This window comes from Centropristis striata, chromosome 1 (assembly GCF_030273125.1).
Source record: "Centropristis striata isolate RG_2023a ecotype Rhode Island chromosome 1, C.striata_1.0, whole genome shotgun sequence".
NCBI lineage: Eukaryota > Metazoa > Chordata > Actinopteri > Perciformes > Serranidae > Centropristis > Centropristis striata.
In genome coordinates this window covers 33,287,482-33,314,571 of record NC_081517.1, presented here as the reverse complement: position 1 = coordinate 33,314,571, position 27,090 = coordinate 33,287,482, and the positions used below count along the sequence as shown (strand labels likewise).

General features: G+C 39.1%; 3 protein-coding genes across 3 annotated transcripts; all 3 read right to left on the bottom strand.

Annotated features, from left to right (window-relative positions):
* Positions 1-4,751: 4,751 nt before the first annotated feature.
* Positions 4,752-5,941, bottom strand: LOC131982421 (forkhead box protein D1-like). The gene has a single exon (XM_059347347.1). The coding sequence runs from the start codon at positions 5,899-5,901 to the stop codon at positions 4,993-4,995; it is 909 nt and encodes a 302-aa protein (XP_059203330.1). The 5' UTR covers positions 5,902-5,941; the 3' UTR covers positions 4,752-4,992.
* Positions 5,942-7,536: 1,595 nt separating this feature from the next.
* Positions 7,537-14,214, bottom strand: zglp1 (zinc finger GATA like protein 1). Its single transcript, XM_059346317.1, has 5 exons — positions 14,078-14,214; positions 11,065-12,474; positions 10,847-10,968; positions 9,769-9,862; positions 7,537-8,512 (listed from the first exon to the last, which is right to left on the bottom strand). The coding sequence occupies exons 2-5, from the start codon at positions 12,459-12,461 to the stop codon at positions 8,380-8,382; spliced, it is 1,746 nt and encodes a 581-aa protein (XP_059202300.1). The 5' UTR covers positions 12,462-12,474; positions 14,078-14,214; the 3' UTR covers positions 7,537-8,379.
* Positions 14,215-14,479: 265 nt separating this feature from the next.
* Positions 14,480-18,134, bottom strand: fdx2 (ferredoxin 2). The gene is made up of 5 exons (XM_059349830.1): positions 17,948-18,134; positions 17,546-17,597; positions 15,957-16,063; positions 15,787-15,874; positions 14,480-15,688 (listed from the first exon to the last, which is right to left on the bottom strand). The coding sequence occupies exons 1-5, from the start codon at positions 18,132-18,134 to the stop codon at positions 15,532-15,534; spliced, it is 591 nt and encodes a 196-aa protein (XP_059205813.1). The 3' UTR covers positions 14,480-15,531.
* Between the last annotated feature and the right edge of the window lie 8,956 nt (positions 18,135-27,090).

Genomic DNA, 27,090 nt, shown 5'->3' with positions numbered 1-27,090 from the left:
ATCACTTATTTGTTAAACATAAAAGAGTTCAGGAAAGTTTCCTGTAACACTATCGTGAAACAGCTGCAATAACCTAAAGTACACTTGTACTGTAACATGTCTCCCTCACTAAACTTATGATCCTTAATTGACTAGTTATTTCCCCCTGAGAACTGTCTCCTGGTTTAGCTCCATAGTTTTAATTGTCTCCACTAACTGTTGGCAAAAACAGTGAAGAAGCTTTTTTTCCCAGAAAATCTATTAATAACAAATGAATAAGATTTCCTAGTAACCATGGAGTAAAAAAATCCCCTTATGGTTTTCTTATCAGTGGAGGGAAAGTGTTGTTGTACTGATTAAAAGAAGAGTGGGAAACGTCTGCTTCCTGTTTTCAATGGATAAACACTTTGGATTTGAGGATCAACTACGACTCAACTGTGATTTTGCTATAGGTGGTTTAAGGTCATTTGAATAACTGTAACTCTCTTCAGGAATATGACAAAATGCACTAAGATGAGACAAGGGCTTTAATATTTGTCCTGCATCATTACCTGAACTTAAGGGCCAAATCAAGTTTTATGACCTGTGGTGGGGGGAGCAGACAAGTTATTATGTACAAATTTATGAATAAAACTCGACATTATTAGACAACTGGTTAACCAGGGATGAATGGGTACTGTTGGTGATGCATGAATGAAGCAGATGATGCTAATCAGCAAATGCTAGCACGACTTCAGTGGTCTGCCTGAACTAATGCTATGCTCTGTTAGAATGTGGGCAAATATTTAAGAAATAAACATCTCAAAATCTAAACAGTGAAACTGAGGATATTGTGGAACATCTAAGCTCTCAACCATAGATATATATGAACAGTGGACGTAGTCATCGTGACATCACCTTCTGGCCTGCAAACTCGCTTTTTGGTCATCAACAATTTTTTTTGCATGTGCCTTTTTTTTTTTGCAGCCGGCTCATAACTAGAATCGATCGGGAGCTGGAATGATGCTACATCATTAGCTAACACTAGTGCTAGCTAGATTTTCTGGCAAGGGGCAAACATTATTGAAAATGAACAGCCGACTCCTCAAAGCAGACCTTGGTATCAGGCGTCCTGGGGGATCTGGGACATCTGGCCTGTTGGCTGTCCCTGTCCCGCCCGTGTGAGGTTACCCAGAAATTAGAAATCAACACAACTGCAGTGCTTTTATTTTGAAGGCGATTAACGTGAATATGCATGTGCACAGAAACACTGAGTTACCTTATTACGTTGTGGAAAACACTTATTTTCTTTTTGCATAAAGTTAATAAACTGCTGTTTTACTGCATAACATACATGCTCTATATAGTTTTTGTGGTTTGAATGTTTGTTGTGTTTAAAATAAATGGAAAAGTGAAATAATGAATGGAGTTTTTACTATTTTTAGTGTTATATTTGACATATTAACATAGTCGTATCATAACATGTATTCCTACCAGTAGCAGCTCAAAACCAGATAATTTACTGCATTTCATATATTGATGAAATTAATATTGAACAGAATTTAGTTCAGAGTTTTGGTCCGGCCCTTTGCAACCTTCACAGTATCTCATGTGGCTCCATGGGAAAACTAATTGCCCACCCCTGCCTTAGAGTGTCTTTTAGTGCAACCAAAAAAAAAGTGAACAAGGTCCTTTTTTCAGGATTTCAGAAATGGCAGAGATCATGGAAGTTCATATTTTGTTGGATATTATTTTTCTTTGCTATATTTTAGTTATATAGAGAGTAGAGTATACTCAGAGTAAAGTAGACAGGGACTGATAGAAGTTAGGAATTGTATCTGTATCATGTCTAAAGAAAAATTTATATTCCCAGTGGCCTCATATTTTACCTGTATCATTATGCATTTGCAGTTCCTGCATTACATTACCTGCTCACTACTTTACTTAATTGTTAGCCTCTGTGGCTTCTAGATGCCGTCAGTGTTACCATTGCCTCGCAGTAGCTTTTTCATGACTTAACTCCAAGCATATCTTGTGAATTAATTCCCATTTTGTAACCACAAGCTCAGGCAGCATATTTAGCTATATCCTACAGCCTCACAGGGCAGCCAGCATAATAATAATAATAATAATGATAATAATAATAATAATAATAATAATAATAATAATAATAATAATAATAATAATAATAATAATAATGATAATAATATGAGCTGAATTTCAATAAAACAGAAAATTTAATGCCCAGGCACCATAGTTGGAGTTGTGGTGATAAAATATTGTAATTTCAGTGAAATGATCCTTTCGGTCATGTTGGAGTTCAGGAGGTACAACGTGGGGAAAGTTGCCAAGTAGGAAAACAACACATATGCCAGGAGGAAGTTGCAGGAAAAAATAAAGAAGTAAAACCAAATATCCCTTCATGAAAGAATGTCAAGCACAAGCAAGTTGTGTTGGTGCTTGTGTTTCACTTCCATGTGTCACTTGTTGACCAGGAAACTGCAGTTTGCACACAAAGACAAATTCTGAAATGTGTTGGATCAGTTTATGGGTGACCGAGGCTGAGCTGATTACGTAATGTCTCAGCTTTCTGCGTTGGCTGCTGTCAGTGTCCGTTTATTTGGAGGCTAAACACAGCTGGAGAAAATTGGACTATTTCTGCAATCGTCTCATTTTATACTTTTGGTGTGGTCTTGCTGCTGCAAAGCCCTGATCATGATCAGACACTTGTGTCCCCAACGTACATCCACACCTCTGAAACAGAGCCCAGGATCTATCAAGGAACTTTTAGTGGTTGTTTGGATGAAATGTTGTCAGTGGAAATACACAAAAAGTATAAGGTCATGGTAAGAATGCAGTTTGTTATTCCCCCTCGACCTCACAGAAATGTAACACTCACTGTTGTACTTGCACTTTTGTACTATGTATCCATTTTTCTTCAGAAAAATATGAAAAGTAAGTTGTCTAAATAATGAGTAAAATGTCAATACATTTAATTAAAATTATAACAATGAAAGAAAAGTTTAATTTTCTTTTCTTTTTAAAATCATTTAGTTTCTTCTTCATGGTGGATTTAGCCTTGTACTTTTGCATTACAAAAAAAGCCTTTTCTTTTCATACAGACATGAGGATGAATTATGAGCTCATGCTGTTATACGTCTCTGTCATCTGTCCAGTCCAGGTGTTGGGGATTGGAGAGGGGTCCCCTCTTTCTTCAAATATACACACATATTTCCTGTCACGGGGCTCATGCTGCAGTCCGACTCACACTCCACTGACTGGCTGTAATAAGCCACACTCCATGGGGAGGGAGTGAGCAAGACTGTGAGTGTGCATGTGCGCTGTAATTGAATAAAACCCAAATATGACCGAGAGTGCCAGGAAAAGCAAACTGCTCCCTGAGGGGTTATTTTTTGAGGAAGGCAGCTGTTTACAGATGAGCCACATCACACTTACACCAACGGCTAAATCCGGGCAGAGATTTCCTTCACACATTCACTCAGTCTTCTTCTGGAGTGGATAAAATGAAACATAGTGCAAATATGATTCCTCTCTGTATTGTAAAATTGGTTGGTGAAGTTGTGCTGATGGCCTGAAATAAATGCCTGAAAAATATGAAGAAACTGCATGGTTGTAAAATTGGATATTCCATGTTAAGTTTTGGGGTTCCCGAGAACGTTACTTTGCATTGACAGCATGAGGACTCTGCAGGAAAGTGTTTAAGCATTCATCACACTGCAGATTTGTTCTAATCTCTCACCAGTGTCAGTATACTGTTTAAATTAGTGTTGCAACTGCCTACACACTCATCCTGTTCCCCATTCTTTAATAATCTCTTACAAACACATGGATATAAACTTCCTCCATAAACTAAGTTATACTTTTTAGTCAGGCAGCTGTGAGGTGGAGGCCCCCGTTCTTCCATAAATAACATGTCGCTTTTAAAAATAAGATGTTTTCGCATGTATAACTAATTGATAAAGTCCACTTAAAAGAATGATAATAAAATATGCATCTCTTAAAAGAGGGGTTCATTCTGCATAAAAACTACTTCAACGTCAGTGTTTCAGCAAGTTTAACATTAACATTGAAAAAAACATGATTATGAATTTTTCCAAAGATCTGAATCTTGCCTCCGAAAAACAGTCACACTTCTACCGTTCACCTTTGCACATAAAACAGACAGCACAGAGTACATCCGATTAGAGTCAGCGTTAAGTTTGAACACGCAGTAATACCTGACGGCAAGATGAACAGATGTGTTTGATATTCATGCTTCTTATTTAGGCTGCAGGAGCTGACGAGGCCTCTTTCGGACATGATGGCGGAAATCACACGCTCAAGCGGACAATCGAGGTGGGGGAGATCAAATGTGCACATGCTCAGATCATTTGCGATCTTTTGTGTTTACATCTGATCGATCTTACACTGCAAAACCAGCGCAGTTACATCTGAAAAAAATCAATTTCTGGAAATAAGGTAGGTGTGGGTCTGTTTGTGCAGATCCGCAGGCCTTTCACATAATTGCACATTTGGGTTGTTAGTGGCTCCAAGTTACTGTTGATCATTTCACATATCGCTATACTATTTATTTAACATATTACTTTTCAATTTTCTTCATTCTGATCTTTAAAAATATAATGGTCTATCGCAAAAAATAATCAGATATTATTGTTGTTGTTGCATAATTCTATGTGTGGAATTATTTCAAGAATAATATAAAATAAATATTTTTTTTATTCTATAAAAGACAAAAATCAAAACTGCTTTAAAAACAATAAGATGGCTTTCTGTCTATTTATTTTTATTTATTTAATTAAAATTGCACAGACTGTAAATTCATATAAAATTTTTTATTGCAAACATCTTTAAGAACTGTACAATATTAGTTATTCAGAAACAAAGAGCTAAATATGATGGCCTGTCTGCAAGCTTACAGGCCATCATTAAAAAATGTGTTTGTAGCCTACATTATGCACCGTGGGTTTATTATTAGGCTGAGAGGAAGAATATTCCTTTCAAGATAGACGTGGATTAAATTAAATTAGACGAAACTTTTATAACCCCAGTGGGGAAATTGGACAGCTGAGAAGGGTAGTTGGGCATCATTCCGTGCAGTGAGACAGGAGACATGTACGAGCAGTCTGGAGCCAGAGACGGGACCGCAGCGCGGCGTGCCTGGTCCAAGTGTTCAAAGGTTAGACACGAGGGGAAACTCTTGGAGAGGAGGGAGGAGAGAGCAGGTATGATGCTGCTTACAGGTGGGATGCTGGGACTGGTGTGGGGACCTAGTCGACTTCTTAAGCCCAGGTCGTGGTACAAATCGGGACCCCGGAGACAAGAACTCATCCTGTGCGCTCCGATGAGAGGTAAGACGGGCACCAGGCTGCACTCCTTCGCCCCGGAGTCCTTAAGCGCTCCCAAATAAAAATGTTGCCTCTTGAAGCGCTTCCTCCTCCGAAGAAAGCTCCCGTTTTCAAACATATCGGCCGACATGGGGTCCAGAGTCCAATAGTTCCCCTTCCCGGGGTTCCCAGGCTCCCGAGGCATTTTGACAAAGCAATCATTTAGAGACAAGTTGTGCCGGATGGAGTTTTGCCACGCAGGGAACTTCTCCCGATAATACGCAAAGCGCTGGCTGATAAAATCACAGATCTCACTGAGGGTGAGTCTCTTCTTCGGGCTCTGGAGGATGGCCATGGTGATGAGAGCGATGTAAGAGTACGGGGGCTTCACCGAGGCGGTTCTCCTGCCTGGACCATCCTGTGGCCGGACCTTAAAGTCTCCCTCCTCCCGCACCTCAGGAGCTAAGGATGAAGCGCTTTGCTCAAAGACTGGATTACTCGAATCACTCACTGAAAAAACAGAGTTTTTCACATCTTCACTGCTGTCCCCCTGTCCCTCCACGTCAATACCCTCCATTAGTTTGCTGTCCAAGGTCATTGTCCGGAGTGTCCGGCGGGACTGTGGCCCTAACAGGCGCTAATCTCGCCTGTCTGGGACAGAACAGGCGCAGACCCCCTCTCTCCTTTCATTCACAAAAAGTTGCGCATCTGACTACATCTACACTTCTCAGCCTCCCACTCTAAACTTTCTCCTCCTCCTCCTCATGAAAGCACTCTGTCTTCATCAAAACAACAGCTGATACAAAACAGGGAGCTCTAAAACCTAAATGTTTGGAAAATATTTTAAAGTATTGAAAAGCCATGATACTGAGATCATTTAATCACAATGATTATCCACTGATCTCAAACATCTCAAAGTCGTTTTTTACCCTCATGGTGGGCACGGTGTTTTCTTTTTGTTTTATTCTGGAACAGTTTCAATCCAAGCTCTAATTTCTTATCTCCAAGGGGATTTTTCTTGCAGCCATGTGAAACAAAGAAAACACACAGGCTTAAACGTTAGATGCAGAAACATATTAAAATAGATTAAAAAAAATTATCTGTTAAACAAGTGCTAAAAGCAACCTAGATTAGTGGACTAGTTGATCAGCCAACTGACAAAAAGACTTCCAACTATTCTGATAATAGATTCATCGTGAAAGTATTTTTTTATGCAAAAATTGCAAAAAAAATGCCTGCTGCTTATGGAATATTAAACTTAATAACTTTTGGATTGACAAGGCAAGACATTTTAAAACATCACCTTGGACGATGAAAAACTGGAGTGGATGTTTTTTACTTTTTTTAAAAAACATTCAATCTACTAAATGATCGCAAATGAGTCAATAATGAAAATGACTGTTCCTGTGGTTGCAGCCCTGAACAAACCATGCAACCCAATCACCCGATGAAATCACCATCATAAATCACCAGTTTTATATGGAAATGAAACACTGATTATCTCATCCTGAACATTTAACAGTTTGACTCCATGAGATAAAATAATTTCTCTCTCTGTTGGACGTGGCCTTTATCACTTACAATCTCTGATTTTTTCTAGAAGAAGGAATGAAAACAGACCAGCTACATAAATACCTCTCTTTACTTCACTGGATGCTTTCCAAATGTTCAGGTCTGTATGTGATTTTTGCATCTATACGTTTTGTTGTATTGCGGTTTAGTGGCTCAAACACTCATTAGGTTTTAGTGTTTACTGTTGGTATTTAAGTGACCACAGCAGGTGAGACTGTTTTGGATAGAAATATGTTTAATGTAAAAATGAAGTAAGCACATTCATTTTATTGAGCTTGCGTCTATCTTTTATGTTCTTGGCTAAAAGCGCGCTCATTTCCTTCGGTGTTGCTCATTGCCGGATGGTTTGGCACATGGTGACAGAGGCAACTCTGGCTGTTTCAAATAAGAGGAAGACGTAATCCCGTTTTGAAATAATAGCTGCACTGTATCAATTCGTGTGAGGCCACCCACTTGGCAAATCAGCCTGTACTGCAGGGTGGGCTGAGGAAACTGTGGGAAGTCTCATTAATGAACAATTTTCCCTGTGCCTCTCCATATAGTTTAACGTGATACGTGCACCCCTCTGAAACTATTCCATTTTATAATCATTGCATTTTTCATAGGGGATTTAAATCATGAGCAGGGGTTGCCTGTATACCTACAAAAAAGAGAAAACAAATTGGATGTTTTACACTGAATTTAATACAGACTCATGCAAAACCCATGCAACACACAAAAATCAATTTTTTTCAAATAGAAAACAGCAACGCCAAGGAAATCAGTGCACCAATTAAACCGCCAACAACCCAAATAAACAACAAAAGAAGAAGAAAAACAACAACAACAATTATAAACAACGACAAAGACAATAAATAACTTGATTTAACATGTGCAACTAAATGTGTATCCACTGAAGTCAGCAGACAGTCTCAGTGTCAAGGTCAAGAGCAGCAAATTGTTTTGCAGTTAATAACAGTGAACACAGCATTGAGCTCAGGTTGCACTTTTTGTTCCTGGACAAAAATAACTTTCTTCTGCAGCCATCTGGCACAACTGACCAGAATACGCATGCAACACTGAAGCTATTTAGATGAAAAAAATGTCAACAATTATGACTCAACTTTCCACCGAATGCATTTTCTTATAGTAGCCCTTCAGGATCCCATTAAAACAATATTAACTGTCTGTGCTTCATCAATAGACCCTTCTTTGTGTGGAGAGGAAAACAAACCCATCAAGTTCTGTCACATATGCTGCATACAGCTTAGCAGGTAGCACAAATAGGATCAGTGCAGTACAATCTGATATAAAGAAAATTTGTCAGACATTCTCCATTTTTAGATTAGTCAAGTAAGATGTAAGACTCTGGTCCTGCTCCCCTGTATCTGAATTCCCATCTGTAGTGAACTATATTGGACTAAAAACTACATGAGCAGAGAGAGTAGTCTTAAACTATTGTTTGCAAGTGTGTGTAGAGCTTTGTCACATGTAGACATAAAAACCTTTTCTCCGTGTTTGTTCCTTAGGTGGTGTGTTTCCGCTGAGCTGAGGTCAGCCTGACAAAGTTTCCACACTTGAGGCAGCAAGAGTTGGAGTTGTCCTCTTTCCTGGGGATGTGCCAGCAGCTGACACAGCGCACTCTGTACTTCTTATACCTTCAAAAGTCAAGACAGAAAACATACAGTGGTGACTAAACTCTTTTGGTATTTATGGATGACATGTATGTTTGAAATGTCCCAGTTTGCCAGTCTAGTATCACTGTAACATGATTCAGCATTGCATCATTCCTCTTTTAAGAAGCAAATTGGTGTTTATTTCTGCAGGCTAAAAGTATGGAAGACATGAAGCAATCAACACATTAAAGCAATAATTCAGATTCCTTAGTAAAAGTATTAATACCACACTGCAGAATTACTACAAGTAAATGTCCTGCATTTAAAACTTACTAAACTAAAAGTATCAGCATCAAAATGTACTTAAAGTATCAAAAGAAAAAGTACTTGTTATCCAGAATGGACCAACTCAGATTGTTTTACATATTTTAAATATATTTTTGTTCTATTATTATTGATGCATGCATATAAGGAGTGTTTTAATTTAGTAAAGATAGGGTTCATTCTAACAATTCAGTATACTATTGTGAGGTTTAATAATAATTTTAAAAAAGGTCTAATCACTTTAAATTTATCATGTTTTTCATGGTAAATCTCGACCCGTTGGCAGCTAAATGTGGCTCAAGACAGTTGTAGAGTAGAAGTATAAGGTTACATAAAATGGAAATACTCAAGTAAAGTACCTCAAATTTGTACCGAAGTACAGTACTTGAGTAAATGTACTTAGTTACATTCCACCACTAAAATTTACCTCACGGAACACAGGAGTTGCTGGTCTACTGCTGCCTCAAACGCTTAGTGTGTTTGTGTTATTGTGTGACTTTAGTGTTTTAAAAGGTTCGTTTGGATTCACCAAAGTCAAATGAGAGCACAGATAATTACTTCAGTCCCCCGCGTAAATTTAAACAGGGAAGTCTAAGTTTTTAAACTGCATACAGTTAAACTGATATTGATCTTTTTAGATGGGCCTTTTGGCCTTTAGGTGACCTAAATGCATTCTGCTGCTGCCCCCCATCCACCGTAGAGCTTTGTTAAGCTTCTGTGCCAGCAATTCCCTTATTTTCTCCAAACTATGGTCGTTCCGACAGCCATTTACTGAAGGCAATACAATGACTATGGGTATGTACCTCATACAATCCCACTTCAATAAAACCAAAACTATCCCTTTAAGACTAAATTCCATCAAATTGAAATGTGGTTTTGGGTTCCCATAGTGCTCTAACATATATGCCTTTGTACGCAGCTTCATGTATGTGTTTTAAAAACATTCAACAGCCAGCTGTGTTAATGTGGGCTACCTTATTCCACAGGCATTACAGAGTGGCGTCCCGTCCTCTGCATCCCTCCACATGGGGGTCTTCCTGGTGCAGCATGATGCACAGACTTTACCCTCTAGTGAAACAGAAAGGAAACACATCTTTAGTTGATGTTTCAGTAATTTTGAACTAAGGTAACTAAAAAAAATCTCTAACACTAAAACTTCCATAACAGTTGGAAAATAAAGGAAAGGTTTGTGAGGGGACCAAAATGTATGCTACTTTTCAGAGATGATGTGTGCAACACTTTTGAGATCATTCTATGAATTAAAAAGATTTGTAAGTGACAACATTTTTGAGTGGTTTCACAAAAGTTGTGGCTGTCTGATCTCTGAATGTTGGAGATACAAACATGTTCTTTTGACCACAGGAGAAGCATATGCACATTTCCAATAGTGAATGATGAACTTGAAATTACTTTCATTTAGATCCTGCTGCCCTGCCTTACAGTATTAACTATACAGTTGCAAGTAAAAATACACATTGAAATATATATTCTGTTTCTTTATGTTAAGGTAATTAAACTTTCTCTAAATACTAATAATCAATTGTGCACTACGTTTTTGGTAATGCTGTCAAGCTGCATGTTTTGATGTGGTGGCGCCCTCTGGTGGAGTAAATTGACATTTCAGGAAAATAATAAACCTACTTCATTTCAACTAAAGAGCAATGCTTGTGATGCCTTCACTTATAGTCTAATGTGTCTGAATATATTACCATCATATAATTTGTTAATGTTTGATGTAAAGACTCTCCCTGAGGTTTTCCTTTTATGTCCCCTAGTTTATTTTTGTGTAGAATTGTTATCTGAATCAAGAGGCTGAAGATAGTGTCATATTTTATACAGATTTTAAATCTTTCTGAGACAAATTTGTTAATTTGGACTCTATACTTTAAATAAAACCATCTTGAAAGAACATGATACATATATATTTCACTAATAAGATTATCAAATTAAAATGAAGGGACTCCACATTGCGGCCAAGGGGAGATCACAATAACAGCAACATATTATGGAGATCAGCCTCACCGAACAGCACAGTGAGTGAGTGTTACTTACTGGAAACATTGGTTGCCAGGTCACTTTCTTCATCTGAGCTGCTAGTTTTAATGGATTTCTGGGATTTCTGGGACGCCCGGGTCCTGAGTCTGGGTTTTCTTACCCTCTTATGGAGCTCCTTGCTGCATCAAACACCAATAATGTGTGTGAATTAAATTTAAAGTTTTCTTCACCATCTTCTATATGCCCATGCAAACATTTAATGAATCTGTCACTACCTGTACTTTGAAGTTATGAGGAGCCGACACTGCTCCCTATTGGCGTCCAGCTCTGTGTCCATCCTGAACGTCACTCCCTGGAAGTCTGGGTCTTGAATATTAGCACTCCGTCTAGGATGAGGTTGTTTTCTGAGAGTCTTGGCTCGCCCCTGCTGCGTCGATGGAGCAGTAATTTCCTCCTTTTGCACTGACCTGGGTTCTGATTTTGATGTTGCAGAAAATGAGGTGTTTTTTGATGGTTTCAGTTGTGTTACTGGAGGGCCTTTTTCCTCTGTGCGAGCAGGTGTACTTTGTGGTTTAGATGCTGTGATTTTGTCATCTTTCTTTGTGAGAGACTGACACGTCTCGTTAGAGCCCAATAAAAGTGAAACTGATTGTGCAGGAGGCAGGACAGAGCTCAAAGGTGGCAATTGGGTGTCACATGGGAGCTCTGTAGTCACAGCAAAGTTTGCATTGTGGTCTAGAGCTAGTGCTGGCTTTGACAAAACTACACATGCATCTTCATTTGAATTTACAGTCAGCTGGGCATTAAGGTATGCATAGGGCTTGTGTGTTTGTGACAAAATATTTCCAGAGAAGGGTACATGCAAAATATCCTCTGCAGAAGAGAAACTATCCTCCTTGACCTCCTGGTTCCACTCAAGTTGTCTGTTACTGAACACTGAAACAGTGTCTGCTTTTTCAGCATTCTGTGACTGAACACAGCAGCCCAGCTCGAAGTCTTTTGCACAGCAATGAGGTTTAAAACGTCTGTCTCCACCGCTGCAGTCCCCTCTCACATCTTCCACAAGACTGACACAGGACGGGATTTCTTGTCTCTCATAGATAAGAAGAGATGGTCTCAAAGTGCATTCAACACTTAGACAATTACCTCCGACTCCCTGATCCATTACATCTGCTGTTGCAGTTGATGATTTGTCTGTTGAATGGTCTAATTGTGTGGTAGATACTGAACTTGAGTCAAGCTCCTCCACATCTTTCTTATGCAGGAGCCTCTCACACTGCAGGTTGATCAGACTGAGTACTTTCCAGGGGCTGTTGCATTTAGGATGTGGCTCAACCAAAGTTGTGTTCTTGCTATTGTGACTTTCCTCCTTTACTTTTTTCATCTGATTATAAGGCGACATACAAGACAAACTGTGCTGGTAGGAACTAGTAGAGATTTGAAACGGATGTCCATCCTCTTCCTCTTTTTTAAGTATAAAATGACCTTGCCTAGAAGTGTCATTAAGCCACGTGGAGGGTGAATTTGTGTCCAGGAAACTGTTGTGGATGGGGGATGCTAGCTTGGAAACTTCTTGAAAAAGGTAGAAGAGTGCTGAGTGGGAGGCATCATGTTCAATTGTGCTCTGGTTTCCCTGGATGAAGGCAGCTTGTGTCCTTGGTCCTGTGCTCATATTGAGGAAGTGTCTGTATCATAAAAACAAACAGCTTTTATCAGTTGTTCAAGACCTGGGGCTCAGCACCCCCTGAATGGGTTGAATACCAAGATATACAATAATAAAATCCTGCTACAAAAAGTTATGTTTATTTTGAGACCTCTCTAAGTATGGCGTTTTCAAAATTGTAAAACACTGTAAAAAGTTTTACCACTTCAGACTACTAAATGCTCATAACTCTCAGAAATGCACCCTGGGAAGGGAGGTGGACAATACATAAGCTACTAAGCTACTAAGGCAGATAAGCTAGGGAGAGTCCACGAAAACCACCTGCACATTACTTCTTCATGACCTGAAGACATGAAATGAAGCCCCTTCGAGCCTTGCCATCAGCTTCCCTCTAAAGTTCTGGCTTGAAGCTCCATACCAGATTTTTTTGAAGATAATGTCAAATATATTTTGTATAAATATATCGAACTAGATATTATCCTCATTTTACCTGTTATGTGTTATATTTGCAATCTGTGTTCATATTTGCAACATGTACATTTCTGTGTGTGAAACATAATTTTCAAGATCAGATTTGTTTTCCTTTGTTTCTTTTGGGTTCAAAATTTTGATCAAATAAGTCAAAGTTAAAAATTAATTATCAGGACAAAGATTTTTAACAGATTTTTTTAACGAACAAAACAGCCCAAGTTTTCAGAGGGTTAACATTTCTGTAGCCGAACTGTGGCCATCAGTGACAGCCATGTTAGGATAATGAAAACATATTTTTTCTTAAAATGTCTATCTAGGCCCACATTATTAACAGTTACAGCCAACATTAGCTAACAGGAATCGGTTAGTGTCATGTTTCTGTTATTTAGAAGCACAACAAGTCGAGTTGTCATTTTCCTTAAAAGCAGACATGACGTGAAGCAGTCTGTATCAAGGAAGAGACGTCTTTCATCACAATGTATCTTATTTAACTCACCGAGAGAACTGTAACAAACTTCGAGCTTTCGGTGCAGTTTAAATGTGTTCTAGAACATAAATGTAGCGCCTGTGTTCTAGAATGTTGTGGATTTTCGCGGTTTTCGGGGAGTTTGACTGTCGCGAGCGCAGAAGCAGGTCGGATGGACAGTGACACAAAATCAATACTGAGAATAACAAAGTATGACTGTCAATCTACATTCCTAAACCCTGATTCTCTCACACTGGCATCAGAGTGAGTATGACCTCTTAGGCCTACATATGTAAAATAGGAGTGTTCGTGGTCATCTTAAGTCGTTGTACATTTTCAGCAATTTATTTATTTAACCCATCAATCCTTTGAGCATTCCTGTAGCATAACGTTTGTTCGCCGATCGGCTAGTTTGTAGATCCACCACAGCTCGAAGCAGACACCCTGTACCTAAATTTAACGATCACGTTGTGATCCATTGACTACGATCTTACAACCGGGCCCATGATCACACTCTAGCATTGAGTTTAGACATCCTTCTCTATTTTTGACCTGTCATGGCCTCTATGGCTAAGCACGTATTTAACATTTGGGCCAGTTACAAACGTGGTCAAAATCAAAATCCAAACAGTTCTATACAATCCACACAGTTAACCTGCGATCATTGTGCAGTATTGTTGATGCTCACCATACAGATCACCAAATCGATCATCAACAAAATGATGAAGTGTGCCAAATTACTGCCAACTCAAACCGCTGGAAGTCGTTCGTGTTTTGGACTAGGCGGAGTTACGCGGGTGTTTTTTGGTTTGCTAGATTACACCTGCTGGGAAATAAAAGTGTCGCCCACAAAGAGTTCCAATTTCACTGGGTAGCTGCTGCAGATAACTTTTTGCGACCACACAAATGCCAGTTTAAGTATTTGCAGAGTGAAAGTTGAGATTTTACCAACAATGACTCGCCTACTAATTATGCAATTAACTAGCTTTTATTATTTAAGGAAACTGGATTTCTGTCCCCTTTGAGGACTTGTAGTGTTAATGTCTCTTGTAGTGTTAATGTCTCTGGGTAATGAGGGCAGTGCTCAGAATTACTTTTTTTAAACCTTTATTGCACAACTTTTATTTGTAATTTCTAATACATGATATACACAGTTGACTTGCATTTGTGCGTAAGGACAGGTACAGTAGACTCAAAATAAAGGGCAGATGTGGTAAACTCATAACATGGTAACATGAAGCCCAACAGCTTCAAAACAGACCTCTTCCAGTCTGCTCTGGATCCTGAACCAGATCAATTAAGCAAGCTTTATCACTGGCACCACAGAGGCAGTGCTTTAAAATGCATTTTGCATCCCAACACTTGACACACATTGCCTGAATATTTTGTAGTGGTAAGTGGATAAAATGTAAGTTTTAACAGTCTAAATTCTGACTTACTGTGATGAGATCCCATGCCTTAGGTTTCAGGCAGCGTTCTTTATTTGAAACACACTTCATTATAATATATGGCTTCTTCTTCTGTGCCTGAAAACATTTTTGAGATTTATGATGAGGTGCTAACTATAATCAGTGGGTACTAATTGATGAGCCATCAACTTCTACAAATTAACTTGGTACATAAAAATTAAATTAAATGCTATGCATACAATATCTGACAAGTGCGACAATGATGGACCAGCAGAAATGATTAAGAACATTATCTTGTAAAACTTGTGCGTATATGAACTGTAACGAGGAATGTTCTATTAAATGACACAAAGATGAACTCTGTTAAAACTCACAGTTTGCGAGATTGAATGGCATCTTGATGCTGGCCTGAGAACACTTCCCTATGAATAAATACATCAGTCATCAGTTAAACATCAGTTTTTTTTGGAAGTAACCATTAATTTGACCTTCAGTGAAATTCATATAGTGTCTGCCTCTGTCTGATGTCATCCGCAGGCATGTACTGTCATTGGTTAACTGTGGAATTTGTCAGCCAGCAAGAAGCCTTAGGAGGAGTTGCTATGGACTTTACTATCCTAGCCTCTTCATGGTCGCCCCCTGATTCAACCAGCACACCTGGTGTCTACCTTGCAGCGCCACCCTCTCTTTTTTCTCCAACTCTCATCTTGTCCTCCTCTTTTTCTTCTTCTTCTCAATGAGGTTTGGGAACATGGCCATCCACATAAAAGTTCCTGGTGACTTTGGGCAAAGTGAACTCTATGCCCTCAAGCTCTGGAGTCAGGATGATCTGGCATCCCAACCGGGAGTTCTCCTGAAGCAAGGCTGCCATGTCCAGCATGTCATCCTCCCTAGAGTGCCAAGATATCGGTCAACATTTTCAGTGATCTCTCCTTCAATTTATCTTACACATTTGTTGAAATTCAGACATCATTTGAAGCAGACCTACCTCTCCACAGGTTCTGGCAGTTTGTCAAAATGTGAAGCGTTCACGTAGACATGACATGTTGAGCAGGCCAGAGATGCCTCACACGCTCCTATGAGAAAGAAATAACAAATATCTTTAACCCATGATTCAATTAATATTTAATAAACAGTTTTAACTGTGTAAATGCTCACCTTCAAGTTCAATTCCATGCTTCTGGGCCAGGTACATGACATTATCTCCCACTTTGGCCTTAACAGGGATCCTCTGGCCAGACCGATCTATATACACCACATTCACCCTTAAAAGTAGTAAGTTAAAAATAGTTTAGCCTTATTAACAAGCATGCATTTGTAATCATATGGGAACATTTTTGAAAAATGTATTACACAATTTTTCTTTCTAATGCTTAAAAAAATAGAAGCAGTTGAAAGAACGTGCTGCATGTGAAGTAAAGTGCTTGAACGTGGCCACCACAGCATACTGACAAAAATGTTTCAGATTACACCAGAAAAAAAATCCATAAAAGAAACATATTACGTGACTGTTTTCTTTGGCTACATACCGGAGTTCTGTCCAACTGAGTGCTGACACTCACCAGTGCTGCCATTTTCTAACTATTGTAGGTACACACAAGGTTGTTTCAAGCAAAACAAAAGAGATTTCTACTCAAACATGCCATGAGAGTAGGAAAACATGTGCAGCTGTGGTCTATAACAGAAAGCTGCTGGCCAGAAGTTTAGAATTCTGTTGTTGCCTCCAAAATCCTATCAATAAATTATCTTTACAGAGCCTGATGGGTTTCATGGGAAGCTATTTTGATATTGTGTGTACATTAATTACTATCAGTATTTTGTCAGGAGTAAATTAATTGCAACTACATAGTTGTTTTAACCTGTTGTTATACAAAGTGCCTCTATCAGGAGCATTCAGAGTAAAGAGTTCAGAGTTCAAAGTGTCCCAGCTGAAGGACACTTTGACATGTAGATAAGGGAGGAGTCAGGGATCAAACAACATGTTCTACAATGATAGATCACCCACCCTACCTCCCCAGCCACATTAACTACAGATGCAAGAATTAACTGAAAATATAGAACTCAAAACTCGAAATGTATACTTTCTGGGGTCTGATGATGATATTTAAAAAATTATCTATTGGGGGGCATCCCGGTGGCTCACACTGGTAGAGTGCATTCGAATCAGGCCTGAGGTCCCTTTGCTGCATATGCCCTCTGTCTCCCCCCTTTCTATCCGTCACTTTCAATAAAGCATGAAAAATGCCCCAAAAAAAGATATATATATTGATGATTATACTATCATGTATATCCAGTGTATCTTAAATCAGTTCATTTGGTTGCCTTTTCCCTATGCTTTAATTGTAACTATTCTTATGTATGCTCTTGCACAGCTATGGTTATCCCTTCCTACATTTGCATTTTAAGTGTTACTTATTTGCCAAAAAAAACCCCAACAACAGAAAAAAGGCACAATAACCAAAGACAAAGATTTTTTTGGTATTATTTGGTAACAGTGTAGTGGAAGTCTGATATGGTGACAGCCCTGGCTCAGTCTATGTTAAGGATGTGGTCCAAAAAAAATGCAAATTTGGCATGACTCAGCAACAAATCTATCTTTCTCTCAAAATAAATGCAGACTGACTGGAGTTGTACTGTTTGGCAGTAGTTGTAGGACAGTTGTTATTAAAACTATAATGTATGCAATGATTAATAACAACTGAGAAGACAATATCAATTCACAGTAGAAGCAAAGCAAGTAAACTTACACATCCTCCGGGTCCTCTGCATTGGAGCTCCCCTCCTCACTGTGGTAAAGACCTTAAAAAAAACAAGCAGGACTGTAAGTGTTTGTGCTGCGATATCAGCTCCACCAGACGGTACCGGATGAGAAGGATTTTTGACTTGTTGCATAAAGTTTCCCAACACCCATCATGGGAATGCTGATGTAAAGTTACACAAGTGTTATTGAGCGGAATTCAACCTCTAACAACTGCCAATATCCTCCGACCACCTGCTAGCCAAACGTTGCGGGCACCAATAACACATTGGACTCGTGTGTGCAAAGAAAAACGTATTATTAGCTATTCAGGCGTATCGTAAACAAATAGTCCGGAGAGTGAAGCAGCCTCTGACTGAGGCTAAATGTGTTAGCAAACTGCACCACTCACCTATACTCGTCTGCAAGTGCCGATTTATGGTGCGAAATCTCTCAAAGGAGCCCCTCCTTTGTAAGTTACCTCCGCTGCTCCCGCAGCTCTTCAGACGGTTGAAGGGACATGTGCTACAGTCCGGTATAACTCGAGAAAGTCTCAAAGTCAGCCCCATGCTCGACCGGACTGCAGCGGAGGCCGCCATGATTGTGTTATGATCACATGACGCAGAGCAGCCAATAGGAAACAGCGCTGAAGACGTGACGTCGCTACTGTGACGTAATGCGCTGACAGTAGAGGGCGCTGCTGCATCACAAACCGCAAATCATCAGCCTCTAAATACATCTGTAATATTATATATAGAGATAATTTTAACATATATGCGAAGTATTTTAAATAATGCTTACTAATGATTAATTCAAACATGTTTTGGCAATAGTGACATTATACATAAGCACACCAATTTGGGCATCATAAAAATAGTTGCATTTCTTTCCCAGTGTCTTGAAATGCATATGCATACATACGTACATACATATAAAAATACACACGCCTATACATATATCTACTACTCACTCCCACATATACAACAAATTGAATAAATTCAAATAAGGTGCAGGAGCATAAGTAAATAATACAGAAATAATAAACAAACAATAAAAACAAGACAGAGAAAAAACAAATGAATTGGTGAAAATAAACTAAAGTATTTAGCAAGACATAAGCTCAAATTTCATTAACCGGGGCTTCTTTGATCTATAATGTTTCAGTGACAAATATTTTGAACTCTCAGCACCATTTATACACCAACGTTACTTTTCTTTTATTAGGATGGAGATTTAATCTCCCTAGAAAAAGTAGCACTCATACCAGAGGTCTTTCATGTCAAAGGTGAAAAGTACGGTGGTCCTACTGAAGTACAATTTTGAGTTGTACATTTTATGTTTCTTGATGCATCTAATCCACTTCATTTCAGTGGTTAATGTCACAGATAACAACTTTAGTTAGTGACCACTTTCTACATACAAAAAGCATGATCACCTCATATGATGTGTTGTTTTAGATGAATCTGCCCAACTTCATATACATTTTTTTGAAATTGTCTGCACTGCAACCAACTAGTCTAAAATGCTGCCTACATGTTTATTCATTTTAACACTAATCCAATAATGTATATACTACAAAGAGTTTGAAATGGGGCACTCAACATAATTAGTACTTATTCTTATCTAATTTTGCCAATTGGCCAGTCATTTAAATAACATTTACACAGGACATGCACCTCCAATAAAGCAAAGGCCCTCGATACTTGTTTCACAGTAGCAAAATGTTTTATGGCCTGATAGCTGTGAATGACAGGGGTACTCGAGACGTTTTTAGTGATAAGTGATATTAGCACACTACATTTGGTGTTTCTGGGTTTTTTTTACACCACTTGCAGTTCTGCCTACAGGTCTGCACATACTTCAGAAAAATCACAACACAGTATTTCATATTTACACAAAGTCCCATTCTGTGTGAAGCTCCATACTCGCTGATACTAAACAACAGTAAAAACATGTCCTGCCATGTTTATGTGCACTGTAGAGGAAGACAAAGCTAGATAAGAAATCTAATGCAGACTGGCAGCAGAAAACTGTTTTGTATGGCTAAGCCCACTGGTGTGTGAAGGTAGAGATGTGATGTTATGACTAGAGGCAGGTGAGGCGCTCAGGCACTCTGTTTTCTCTCTTTCTGTACCTCTCTGTCCTTGACTTGGAGAGAAAGGAAGTTATGTTTAAAAAAAACCCTGAGCTAATAAACATGTAATCCTTTAATGGAGTAGTAAAATTCCCACAGGGGACCATTGTGTTGATACTTGAAATGTGATTTACAGCTTTACTGCACTATAAAATAATGCTATAGTACTATAATTTTTCTTATCTTTCCTTTAGTGTCTCACAATGATATGTGCTTAGGGGGAAAGCCACTCTGAAAGTGGCTTTTAATATATATACTAACCCCCCATCTGGATCTGGCTGCAGAGGTTTTTTCCACGGCCATAAAAAGTAAATAGGGCACTCTCATGTCTCGTTTTTATTTTATAGGGAGTGCAGGGAGTCAACTCACTGGCATATAGATTATTACACTTTATATACTCTAAATCCACATAATGAAACACTATTCCACTATGCTCTGTCACACACACACCTGCACATGATTAGTGTCCAGGGACAGTTTACCTGTGTGTCTATGAAGTCTGTGGATTTAGAGCACTTAGTATATCATTGGGCCCTCTACTCCTGGGGTTCCTGCAGGTGTGTATGTGTGTGCAAGGGTGTGGTGGGTGGAGGTTGTTACACGCTTGACTTGGATATGAAGTGGCCCCTAGCTGTTCCTACAGATCACACTCCCCTCACTCCCTGCAGACTTTGCAGTATAATAACTCATACACCTGCGCATACACACTCATACTTCCTGAAGCCACTTGCACTGAAATCCTTGGGAACTAAGAACAGGGTATTTCTTAAGGCAGGCTTGCACATGCAACACACACACACACACACACACACACACACACACACACACACACACACACACACACACACACACACACACACACACACACACACACACACACACACAGTTAACAAACATTATTCTTATAACATATCACCCAGAGCCCGGCAGTGACAGCACCTGTGGACATTTCATCAGTGATATAGTGATTTATCTGAATCTCCCCGGAGTACACAGTGTGTATAGCTTATGTTTCCAAGGACATACACAGCATGGAAAACCATAACATTTCCCAGCTGTCCTTTGGGTGCCATACAGTCACCCCCACCAGCACTGCCATGATTGTTTTTTACTTATTTAACTTTTCCCATCTTTCCAATTAGGACAGAGTTGAGCCTTGTGTCCAGTACAAGAGATATTTTTAACTTTTCATTTTTTGTTTGTTTTCACTGTGTTAATACATATGACGTTCATTTTGGCAGTGATGTGAATTTTCTTTTTGTTATTATTATTACTGTAAGTTGAACCACAGCTCCATTAATAGGTCTACAAAAAAAAAAATGTGCAGCCAAAAACAGACACTTATATACCCTAAGGAAAAAAATGTCCCCATCAAAACCCATTAAAACCTCAATTTCTGATCCCACAGCCATTACAGCACAAAATAAGACTTTCTATTTTATCAGGCTTTCAATCTGGAGCCCTTGCTTCAAAATTGTAGTTTTTGTTATTTTCTACTGGATTTAACCATTTTCTCATATTGGTTGGGGCAAATACATTACTGGTTTCCATGAGAGTTATTGCTACTGTTTTGTGTAAAAATACAAATGCAACAAAATCAGTGTTTCTGCTAATAGTAGACATATCTTTTATCCCTTTCCAGAAGTTTTAAATGGGTGATGAGGCCAAGAAGTTTGGAGAATTTGATGAATTTGTCTGACATCAAAACATGTTGGAGTTGCAAAGTGTATTAATGTGTGTGAGTCTGATTGAAAATGTTTCCAGCATGCTCACTCACTGTCTGCATGCATATTTGAATGTTGTTTCTGGCTTAACTGTTAGTACATCATCAGTTATGATGATCTATATTAGGCCACCATGTTGAATGACAGCAGCTGTTTCATTTGATTTCACTCGTTTTACTGCCCTACTTTGGGAATAGTCTGCTCAGAGTTAGATGGATGATGGGTGTTTTTTAAAGGAGTGCATGGAGCAACATTGATTTTAAAAACTGATGTGAAGAACAGTGCCAGTAAGCATTTATGGGCCAAACTTTCCTCTTGCCTTGCTGCCCAGCGTAATGAGACTATAGGCTTACTTAAAATGTTAAAACAACATTTGGGTTAGTTTCAGAAACACTGCTAGAAATGTTACAGCTGCCAACCTGCTGAGTTTAACCTTTAAGAGGAAATATCGACAACAGGACATGTCTGAACATCTGTAACCATTCAACCTTATCATATCATTTCATCTTAATGTTAAAAACCGAGTGTGTGTGTTTCTCTGCATGTGCTTACCAGTAGCATTGTGCAAGCCGTGTCATGACTCTCTTCTCTCAGATGACTCACACAAACTTCTGATAGTAACTAATTAGAAACAGGTAAAAAAAGAAAAGTGCCCCTATGTAATTTACTGCTTTTTGCATGTGGGAATGTTTGTTCCTCAACCAGACAAAAGAGAAATTTACCATCAGTGTGAGTAAACACAGCAGTCTGGGAGCTGGCCCTATTACAGCTTATTAGTCAAACTCTTGTGATGTTTGTGTGTCTGGGACACTTTCTCCATTGTGTGTCACACATTTAATGGATGAACATTTTAGGAGCCTCCCCGGGGCTCCAGGTTATGTCGAGTTGTTTGCAATTAACGACCTTTTTCACACACTGTGGTAAAAGCTGCACAGCGGCCGGCAGTGATAGTGTTTGTTTTAGCTCGAGGTCTGAATGTGGTTTAGTGGTTTCAGACTGTGGTCTGAGCGACTCCTGCCTGGCCTGTGATAGACAGCGTTGACCGCTGACTGTTGACCTTTGCCACCAGATAAAGAAAGAGTGCGGAGAGAGGTCAAAGACTTGGGAGGTCATGGAGGTGCAACCAATCATATCAACAAACCCAAACACACCAAGGAAGTCATAGGTCCATTCCAATTGTGCTTTTTTGTTGCTATATTTGGTTAATGGTTTGTACAATGTGGATCAGACTTCAAAACTTACATGAAAAGAAAAATTTGCTGAACGATATACAGCATACATGTTGGGCAGATTTTCTGCTGTTTAAAGGATAAGACAAGTGATAATCTACATTTTTGCTGCTGTTAACTAATCCCATAAAAATACACAAAGTAACACTGCTTTCTGTCTTTTCCTGTTAGTGACACTCCACCCCAAAATCATTTGTTCCTACTGATGACATATCTCTTTTAAAACAGGGAAGAAATATATAGTTATTTTTTAAAGCCAAATAATTAGCCAAAAACAACTGGAAATTATGGGAGAAAACTTCAGCTGTTGGGGACTATTTTTATTATTATGAGAATCTAAGAGATTGTGAGATTGTCTTAAGATACAAAGGGCTGGTGTTACTCTGTACTTCTTATTGTTAAAAATTCACACAAAAAGAAAAAAAAACAATAACGCATAACTCCCCCCATCCATCTTTCGTGGGGGCAGCATGCTAAGAAAAAAATATCCCAGTCTCCCCAGCAACATTTCCAGCTCTTCCTGGGGAACCCCAAGGCGTTCCCTGGCCAGACAAGATATTTAATCCCTTCAGTATGTTCTGGGTCAAGCCTGGGCCTCTTACCAGAAGGATGATCTGAGAAATCCTCTAACGGGAGGCGCCCCGATCACATGCCGGATCCTCCTCATCTGATCCCTTTTGACACAAAGGAGTAGCAGCTCAACTCTGAGCTCCCTCCTGATGTCTGAGGTCCTAACCCTGTCTCTCATGCTGAGCCTGGCCACCCTATGGAGGAAACTCATTTGGCTGCTTATATTAATTTGGTCACTACCTATGGTCACTACCCAAAGCTTGTGACCAGAGTTAATAGTTGGAACATATGTAGATGGACTGCAAAATTGAGCCTATTAACTTTTTGCTCAGCTCCCTTTCTCACAACAATGGTCTTGTGCAATGCCTATACAACTACTGATGCTACACCAAATTTCCTGTCCATCTCAAGCTACATTTTACTGTCATTTGTGAGAAAGACTGTAAGATAATGGTGCAGTAACTCACTCCCAAGCCATCGGAAGCAATCCACCGCAATGCATATGCACATAGCACTCAGCCCCAAAGCCCAACCTGTATTATTGAAAATGTAAATCTTTAAAATGAGTTGCAATTTTTGTTTGATTTTTATTAAAGCCTCAGTAATTTTTTGTGACATCTTAGAACGGTAGCGAGTATTAAGTTACTCAAACAGGAGGACGTGGTGCATGTCTAGTGACTATCTTCAGCAATGGATTGACACACATTTGTTTAGTGAGCATTCATGCAGCGGGTGGTGTATGTGAGCCTCCAACTGTGTGCCTGCTGTCATTTCACCTGAGGACATTCATACTGACTCTGCAACTGTGTAATATTGGCATTCATTTGCATTGCAATCCAGCACTGTGGGAGGAGCCGGTTGTGCTGTGTAACAGAGCACTGGCAATATGTATACAATAAGCGACTGCAGCAGTGAGTGCATTCAAAACAATAATGGCAGAAGAATTGCCTGTCATGCTGTTTTTTCGCAGTAGAGATTCTACAGACTCAAGCAAAGTTGTTCTGCATATTGCTGAACATGATTCGATTACTGTCGGACTGAAGTGAGAGGCGTTTCTGATGATATGGTCTATTTCTTTTCTTATTACCTGAATGTTGAGGATCACTTGGTCCCTCCATTACACCTCTGGCGCTTTTTAGATTGAAGGCGAAACATCACAGAGGCATAAATAAAAAATCTGAAAAGGGGCTTGTATAACATTTGTAAAATATAGACCATATTACCAGAATCACTATGTAGTGGCACTGACTCTTCAGTTGTTTAGAGTGTCCATCATTATTTGAGCTCAGCAAACTGACCTGTCAATCTCAGAGTGGTTACCAGGGAAAAGTCTGCATTCCAGAGTCTTAAAACATCATACTGTGATCCAATCACAGGCCTGCAACAGAATGAGTGATAGGCTCCGGAAAAGGAGAGCAGCTCCAGGCATCACTCTCTCTGTGTGGCGACAGCACGTAAAGATCACTTTTACTGGGACCAAGAGTGAGTGTGTGAGTGTGTGAGTGTGTGTGTGTGTGTGTGTGTGTGTGTAAATGCACGTTGGTCCAAATGGAAATGATTTGTTTCCTGCCTGCTTGTGTGTCTGTTCTGTGTGTTGTTACTGAATTATGGCTGAAACAGCAGACTGTAATTGACCCTCCATGATCCAGACCTGGCCTCTGTGAAACATTTAGTCCAAAGCAGAGTAGAATGTCTCCCCTGGGACTGAGAGGTGTTAACTCCATGACAACTGGACTCTGTTTCTCTCCACATGATCCAAGGTCAGCTTTTCATTGCAGCTATAAATTGTCTTTATTTCAACCCTATATTTCAAAATGAATGATTGGTCTTTGGAAAATGTCACATCTGTTTGCTTTTACATTTCAGAGGTCATTTTAATTTAATTAAAAACAAAATTAAGTATGGGCACACACTGGGGGTGTACACATCCCAATAAGTCCTTTCTAAAGCAGGTTCTAGTTCAGCACATTTCTCAAAATGTCAGCTCGCACTGTATTCAAGACCAGAAGGTAGTCGAGCCCACACTCTCAGCTAAACTAACACAAACAGGATGCAGTTCTTGTTTATCTATTTGTCTTAAGGGAACATCTATTTTTCTCTAAGTTTCTGTTTGGTCTTGTGGATCCATTCATGGATGGATTACTGAACAGGCCAACCAGGCCCCCTGGTCTTTACCTGCAAAATGTCACACAAAGAGACATGTACAGACACAAAATGACTCCAAAGAGACACAAAGTGACTCAAAAGAGACAAACAAGACTAGGAAGAGGTCAAAAATATTGAAAAAAGAGATAAAATGATGACAAAGACACACAAAGTTAATACAAAAAGACGCAAAACAACCAACAAGTGACAAAAAAAACACACACTGATGGCAAAGAGATAAAAAATACTATAAAGAGATATAAAACAGACAAAAAAGACTTCTCTCTGAATTACTTTTCACTAAGAGACACAAAACTAAGAAAAGTTGAATCCCGACTACAAAGCCATACAAAACACCACACAATCTATGTGTCTTGCTCCTGTGTAGGAGAGCTGTTGGGCCTTTTAAATGTCTGCTTTTATCTTTAAACACTAATATTTTTTTCATTTTTTTATCACATGCTACAAAGGCAGACAAGGTTAACAAAGGATTAAGAAGAGCAGTGAACTGGAGGAATGTATACTCACTTTAATCTCTTTCTACTTTTAGTAGAATTAGGTGCTTTAATTGATGCTAAACTCTGCATCACAACAAAGATGAAACTTAGACCAAAATCATTCCATGTATGGCAGCAGGGAGTGAGACTTTCTGATTATAATTTCAATTACTTAGCTACATTTGAAGTCTTATCTTCTTCATGCCTCTGTAACTCCAAGGAAAAGCGTCATTCTGGTATCAGACACGTCGTGACTCAGTGCATCATTTGTGCTTTTCCTAGCTCACTTCACTTCTGTTCCATCCAGCACGTTCTCCCCTTCCCACTCCTATCTCTCAAATGAACCCCCATCCCTCATCTACTTCGTGACCAAAACAAAACACAAGCACAACTTCTTGTGTGTGTGCCTACAGACTAGCCAGTCTAAACAGTGTTATCAGTGCTGCTTGCAGACTGAAATGGCCCAAAACAGCATGAGAAACCAAACCAATTCTGTGTGTGGTTCAAATATTGGTTTACTGTTGCATAACTAAACGGCAGCCAGCATAAAACATTAAAACTTCTCTTTTGTCTCTACAAATAAAATACTTTTACAAAACATATTTAAAGGGGACCTATCAGGCTTATATCAGGTTCATAAGCATTTTTTTTTCTTTTACAGGAACAAGTTTACATGCTTTAATCATTGCAGCCAGTTAACTGTAATGTATTGCAGCAGCACTTTCTACCGTGGAAAATCACCAATAATAGCTTCAAAACCAAGAATGACACAATAAAAAACGTTTCAGCAGGAATGTGATCTTAAATAGGGGAGAAATTCCCAGTGTAGGAACCTGAATGCAGTTTTTTGTTGTTAACAGAATAAATTAAGTTCATAAGAAATAATAATTATATTTACAATATTTATATGTTTTGATATTTACAATATATGTGGATAGATATATTTTTGTTTTGTGAAGACTGTATCACTCTTGCGAGTGTTTGGTAACGGTAAATTTGGTAGGTAACGTGATTTGTGGTCAGTCGGTCAGGACAAGCGCGGAGTGGAGCCCGTTTTTTGACCTCTCTCTCTCCTCTATCTCTCTCCGCTACTTTCTCATTTCCTGTATAGGACGCATTTTGTATTTCATTTTATAATTTGTATTTTTCCTGCATTTTTCTGAGTAAACATTCAAGTTTACCAGCTGGTCTCTGTGGATTTATTGGATGTGGATACGGGGAAGAGTGGTACGAGCGTCAAACTGAGGCTTCACCTA